General features: G+C 45.7%; 1 protein-coding gene across 1 annotated transcript; it reads left to right on the forward strand.

The window, feature by feature from the left end:
• The first annotated feature begins 3,071 nt into the window (after nucleotides 1-3,071).
• Nucleotides 3,072-5,984, forward strand: LOC136510910 (zinc finger BED domain-containing protein RICESLEEPER 2-like). Its single transcript, XM_066505201.1, has 3 exons — nucleotides 3,072-3,178; nucleotides 3,801-5,842; nucleotides 5,932-5,984. The coding sequence occupies exons 1-3, from the start codon at nucleotides 3,072-3,074 to the stop codon at nucleotides 5,982-5,984; spliced, it is 2,202 nt and encodes a 733-aa protein (XP_066361298.1).
• The last annotated feature ends 677 nt before the right edge of the window (nucleotides 5,985-6,661 follow it).

The raw sequence follows: 6,661 nt of genomic DNA on the forward strand, positions 1-6,661 counted from the left end.
CGAGAGCGAGACGCAGTGAAGCATGGCGCCATCGCTAGCCCCCTCACCGGCGTGCGCACTCCTCAACGGGTGAGCACGCTGCCATCGAGAGGCCTATCCATGGTGCCCTTAGCTAGAGCCCGCGCAAGACCTGCCCCGCTCGGCCTTCTTTCCGCACACCGACGAGACGACAGCGCAGTGCACGACGAGGTAGGGCTCTTCCCCCTTTCCCCTCTTCTTCTCCGATTTGGATCTTCTTCTCTGTTTTTCTTGGATTTCTTCCAATTGGGGATTAGGGTTAGGGTTAAGTCAAGTTAGGGTTAGGGTTTGACTCACTGGAGTCACTGTTCATCTTCCCCAGCGAGTTCTTTATGGGTTTGAGCTCGGATTCGGGTTCTTCTTGAAGCTAAGTCCCTCTTCTTACTCCCTTCGTTCACCCAGTTAGGGTTAGGGTTCAGTGACCCTCTTCTCTACTCAGATCCGAATGGATCTAATCTGTTTCTTTCATTCACCCGATCTAGATCTAAAAGCCCTAGAAGACCTGGCTCTGGTACCATTGTTGAAATCATAAGATCATCTAGGGTTAGGTCTAGCGGGTTCTCTTTACTATGAATGCAATATCGAGAGTAGAGGGATAGAGAGGAATAGAAGAAGAACGTGTTAAACCTGACACCATAGAGGGAGATAGTCCAGAAGCCGCCATCTCATTCATCGGTGAAGTCTACACACGGGTAGCGACGTTCGGGGAAGAGGTCAATGAAGTCGTCGATGTTGGTGGAGCGAGACGGCATGGCTGGTGGCTTCCCATCACCGGCTGCGCCTCTCTCTGATCAGGATTAGGGTTTAGGTTTCGATGGGGAGCTCGGCTCAGGCGATCCTCGTAGTCAGAGCCGCCGGCCTCCACCTCTATATATAGCGCAATGTGATAGGGGCCCTCCAGCTATAGTGGGTTGGGCGTCCCCGATCATGGCATGGATCAAAGGTCCAACTGGGCCGTTGGGCCCAGTTTGGGATTAGAGATCAATCTAACACCTGGCACTGCTGCCGCCATAGTTGTCCTTGTCAGCGGGCCGGCTCCTCATCCCTCCGTCACGCGCGGCGAACGCCACCCTATTCTCCTGCTAGTCCAGCAGCGCCTGCATGCACACAATATAATTATCAGCACCACCATGCATGCAACTAGAATTATTGGCGTCATGAATGGACCTCGTAGGCTTCGGTGATGGCCTTGAACCTAGCCTCTGCCTCTATCCTGGACTCTGGCGGTGCTTTGTCAGGGTGCCATTGGCGGACTAGGCTCTTGTATGCCGCCCTGACCCCCTGCGAGGAGGCGTCCCTAGCAACATGCAGGATCTCGTAGTACAGCTCTGGCGGCTTGTTCTTGTTCCCCATTGCCAGCCCCCCTATAGCCTCTCCGCTCGCCAGAGGTCGACAAAGACGGACGGACGAGCAACAGAGAGTGAGCGAGCATGTGTGAGAGACTAAGAGGGTTCAGGAGGTGTGGTAGCCTGTCACTGCTATAACGGGGCAGCAAGCTGAGGGGGTAGTGGTAGTGGATCGAGAGATGCATGGCCGCTTTGTACGTAGGGATGGATGTAAGGCTGGACGAAAAACTTGAAGCTCGTTGGCTCGCTCGGCTCGTGGCTGGCTCGACTCGGCTCGGCTCAGCTCGTCGAGCTAAGAGTTTAGCTCGTTGGCTATAATGAGCCAACTCGAGCCAGCTCACGAGTTAAATGAGCCAAGCTTTTAGGAAAAAAGTATCAAAACTTATATTAGTTTTTGTATTACTTCATGTCTTGCACTTTACAATTGACTGGTAACTGGTCTAGACCCTATAAAATGATTGGTAACTAGTCTAGATGCATTTCTTTTATATTATTATTGTTCTCAAACTTTAAATAAATACAAATATTATATTTTGTGTATTTTAATACCTGGCTTGCGAGCTTAACGAGTCAGCTCGACCTTTTAACGAACCGAGCCGAGCTGGCTTTTTGACTCGTTAGGATAACGAGCCGAGCCGAACTAGCTCGTTATCTTAATGAGCTAGAACAAGCCGAGCCGAGTCGAGCTGAGCCAACTCGTTATCCAATGGATGCTTAGACTGCCGAGAGAGATATGGGAAGGACAAGGTGGAAAGGAACGTGCGGGGCTAATCGATCAGCGATCGGCGGTTGGTGCGAGCGAGGCACAAGTGGCCGTGCGACGTGTAGGGCAACAAGGGGCCACAATGGACATGGATGCCTTGTCGGAATGTGCGGAGGGCTCCCGCCATTGCCATTCGCCATGCATCAGGTGGGTAGGCGACGGCGAGTGAGAGAAAAAAAAATGTATGGATCATGTATGTATCGCTGTCGCTGTGCATACACAGGGTCAATGGCTGACGCGTATCTCTTAGCCTGGGCACTTTTACCCGCAAACCACAAACCGAACCAAACCGAACCGCACCGAACCGAAATATCGGTTTGTTTGGTTTTTTGTTGTCGGTTCGGTTTATGGTTTTGCACTGTTCGGTGTTCAACTTCGGCTTCGGTTTTCTACTCAAACCGAACCGAGGAATCGAACAACCGGAATGCATGCTGTAGACCAGAAAACTAGAAACACCGAAACACCACCGTCGAGTCGTCGACCGTCGCCTCACGCCCTCAGTCCCTCACGGCCCATAGTTCGACGGCCCATCAAGACACAAAGGAAACCCCTATCCGGCCATCCCGCAGCTCAGCGCGCAGAGAGGCAGCGCCGTAGCCGCTCATCCCGCTCTCTCGGACGCTCGCCATTCCCTTCCCTAACCCTAAATTGTCGAGTGGCGGCCGACGGGCGACTAGAGCAGGTCACGGCGAGCTGGCGAGGAGAAGGGAGGCAGGAGGTGGAAGGCTGAGAGCATAGTCGCAGCCTCGTAGGGACCAGGGAGGAGGCGCGGTAGGCGGCCAGGCGCCCGGTAACACCCTCGTGAAGTTCTCCGACCAAGACAACGGCGGCGCAGACGGAGCAGTCCTCCAATGTAAGTTTAGATCGAGCTTCAATTCTTCTTCTGGTCTTCTCCTCTTCTCCTTGCTGTTGTTAATTCCTGATTTGAGACATTTTGTTTCTAGATGGGGGACACAGATGAAACTGTTGCTTGTGAGATTAATCAGACTCAAACTCAAGAAACTGAAGCTGGAGCATCAACAACTGGAGTGGTAGATGCAAGCAAGGAGCAGCAGGAGAGCAAGGATGGAGAGAAAGCGGATGAAGAATCCAGGAAAAGGAAACCCATGGCTCTAAGATCTGATGTATGGGATAGTTTCAGCAAGGTCAAACTTGATAATGGGGAAGAGAGAGCCAAGTGCAAGTGGTGTCAAAAGCTGTTTCATTGTGGCTCAAGAACAAATGGTACGTCATCCTTGAAAGCTCATCTGAAGATTTGCAAAAAGAATCCAAACAAACCAGTAGTTGATAATCAAGCAACTTTGCAACTGACACCATGTGCTGGCACTAGTAGTATGGGTATTGTAACCACTTGGAAATTTGATCCTGAAAAACTTAGAAGGATTTTTGCTGAGATGATAATTGAAGATGAACAGCCATTTATGACACCCTTGTGAAGTTCTCCGACCAAGACAACGGCGGCGTGGACGGAGCAGTCCTCCAATGTAAGTTTAGATCGAGCTTCAATTCTTCTTCTGGTCTTCTCCTCTTCTCCTTGCTGTTGTTAATTCCTGATTTGAGACATTTTGTTTCTAGATGGGGGACATAGATGAAACTGTTGCTTGTGAGATTAATCAGACTCAAACTCAAGAAACTGAAGCTGGAGCGTCAACGACTGGAGTGGTAGATGCAAGCAAGGAGCAGCAGGAGAGCAAGGATGGAGAGAAAGCGGATGAAGAATCCAAGAAAAGGAAACCCATGGCTCTAAGATCTGATGTATGGGATAGTTTCAGCAAGGTCAAACTTGATAATGGGGAAGAGAGAGCCAAGTGCAAGTGGTGTCAAAAGCTGTTTCATTGTGGCTCAAGAACAAATGGTACGTCATCCTTGAAAGCTCATCTGAAGATTTGCAAAAAGAATCCAAACAAACCAGTAGTTGATAATCAAGCAACTTTGCAACTGACACCATGTGCTGGCACTAGTAGTATGGGTATTGTAACCACTTGGAAATTTGATCCTGAAAAACTTAGAAGGATTTTTGCTGAGATGATAATTGAAGATGAACAGCCATTTATGTTATCTGAATGTTCTGGTCTTAGGAAATTAATGGCAGAAGCATGTCCACGGTTTATTCTGCCATCTAGAAGGACAATCACTAGAGCTTGTGTTAAAGTATATGAAGATGAGAAAGAAAAGCTTAAGAAATTTTTTAAGGAAAATTGTGAAAGAGTTTGCCTCACAACTGACACATGGACTGCAAAGAATAGCCAAAACTACATGTGTGTTATAGATCATTTTATTGACAATGACTGGAACCTAAGGAAGAAAATTATTGGTTTTTTCTTGGTTAAGGGCCATAGAGGGGAGGACATTGGGAAATCATTAGAGAATTGTTTGGCTGAGTGGGGCATTGACAAGGTTTTCACAATAACAGTAGACAATGCTAGTGCAAACAATAACACAATTAAGTATGTGAGGCAGATCTTGAATGAGTCAAAAGGTTGTTTTGCTGAAGGAGAGTACCTGCATATGCGATGTGCTGCTCACATTATCAACCTAATAGTAGGTGATGGGTTGAAGGAAATTGATATATCAATTCAGCATGTCCGTGCTACTGTTAAGTTTATCAGGTGTGGAACATCTAGGTTGGTAAAATTTAAGAAATGTGCTGAGTTAGCCAAGGTACAGAGCAAAGCATTTCTTAACTTAGATATTTGCACTAGATGGAACTCAACCTACCTTATGTTAAATGCTGCACAGAAGTACCAAAAAGCATTTGAAAGATATAGTGATGAAGACCCATACTACAAATTAGAATTAGAAGGAGAGAATGGTCCAGGGGTACCAACAAAAACAGATTGGGATAAGGATAGGAAGATGGCTGAGTTTCTTGAACACTTTTATGACCTCACTCTCCGTGTTTCTGTACAAAGTCATCCAACATCTCACACTTATTTTCATGAGATTGCTGATGTATTACTTCTGCTGAGAGAATGGTGTCATAGTGAAGACAACCTGTGTAAGGAAATGGGTATGAGAATGTTAGTGAAGTACTACAAGTACTGGGGAGATAAGTATGGTGAGAGGTTGGGAGACAGAGAGAAGAGAGGAGAGAAAGATAAGGGGGATCAGCTGCTCAACTTCATTGTTTTCTTCTATGTTGCTATTGATCCTAGATACAAACTTTCAAAATGCATTAGAATGGGAATTAAGGTAATGTTTGGGGACACAATAGGAGAAAAGCTGTGGGATACAGTGAACACTTATTTTCGTGCTTTGTTTGAAGAGTACAAGGAAATGTATGCCCCAAAAGATAAGGCACCACAACCTACTGAATCTGAATTAGCTGAAACCAGCATAAGAGTGAGTAGGTGGATGTTAGTAATTACTGAGCAGATTAATAGTGAGGATGGAACTGTCAAATCTGAGGTAGACAAGTATCTATCAGAAGATAATGAGCCGGACACAAAAGGATTTTACATTCTAAAGAGGTGGAAGGCTAATTCAATAAGATTCCCAATATTATCTAGAATGGCCCATGATCTGTTGGCAATTCCTATCACCTTAGTTGCCTCTGAGTCAGCCTTCAGTGCTGGTGGCCGAACTCTTGATGACTTTAGGACCTCACTAACCCCAAAAATGGTTGAGCGCCTCGTTTGTGCAAATGATTGGCTTCGTAGAGGAAACTATGTTAGTGTTGAAGAGGACATCGAACAAATGTTTTTGCTTGAGGAAGGTAACATATTAAATTATTAGTTGCTTCTAATGTGCTTCATGATTCATACACTGTACTAACTTAGATCATCTATTCTTTATTTATTTTAGAACTTGGTGGCCTGTCCATTTCTAAGGAAGCTACTACAGCTACTGAGTCCTGACTGGGTGACTCCTGATCACCTGGTAAAAGGTAAATTTATATTGCAGGTTTTGTACATAAGTACATTCATCTGTTTAATATTTCTTGGACTGCTGAGATTCACTAATTGAGTCACTGAGATCACTTGATGGCTGCAGGACTATGGACTGCTGATGCTCCAGTCATATGATGCTTGTAGTACTTCAAATGTGATTATGTCCAGTACTTGTCTCCCCACTTGGTGTCTTGGTGTATGGAATGGATCCTGACATATGATGCTGCTGCTGGCCTGCGGCTACTTCTCTATTTGAATAATGAAGAACTCTTGAATCTATGTAATTCTATTCTGTACTGTTGTCTTGAGGCTTGTAAGCTTGTAAGCTTGTTGATTTGTTGAATTTATGTAAGCTTGTTGATTTGTTGAATTCATACACTGTACTAATATATCACTTGAGGCTTGTAAGCTTGTTTTCTGGAGTGCTTGAATTTATGTAAGCTTGTAAGCTTGTTTATGGAGTTTCGGTTATTTTGGTTAAAACCGAAAACCGAATAGAAAAAATTGAAACCAAATTCGACGGTTTTCTGTTTTCTAGAGAACCGATCAGGGGCTGAAAGTCTGAAAACCAAAGTTTTAAATAACTGAATTAACCAAACCGAATTGTCGGTTAAATCCGAACGCCCAGACTGACGTATCTCTCT

This window comes from Miscanthus floridulus, chromosome 16, assembly GCF_019320115.1.
Source record: "Miscanthus floridulus cultivar M001 chromosome 16, ASM1932011v1, whole genome shotgun sequence".
Lineage (NCBI taxonomy): Eukaryota > Viridiplantae > Streptophyta > Magnoliopsida > Poales > Poaceae > Miscanthus > Miscanthus floridulus.

Excerpts from the sequence above, each read along its gene's own strand:
- LOC136510910 (XM_066505201.1), top strand. The coding sequence starts at position 3,072 with ATGGGGGACACAGATGAAACTGTTGCTTGTGAGATTAATCAGACTCAA. Across the intron at positions 3,179-3,800 it reads GTAGATGCAAGCAAGGAGCA|CAAGGAGCAGCAGGAGAGCA; the intron begins GCAGGAGAGCAA and ends GGTAGATGCAAG. Across the intron at positions 5,843-5,931 it reads AATGTTTTTGCTTGAGGAAG|AACTTGGTGGCCTGTCCATT; the intron begins GTAACATATTAA and ends TATTTATTTTAG.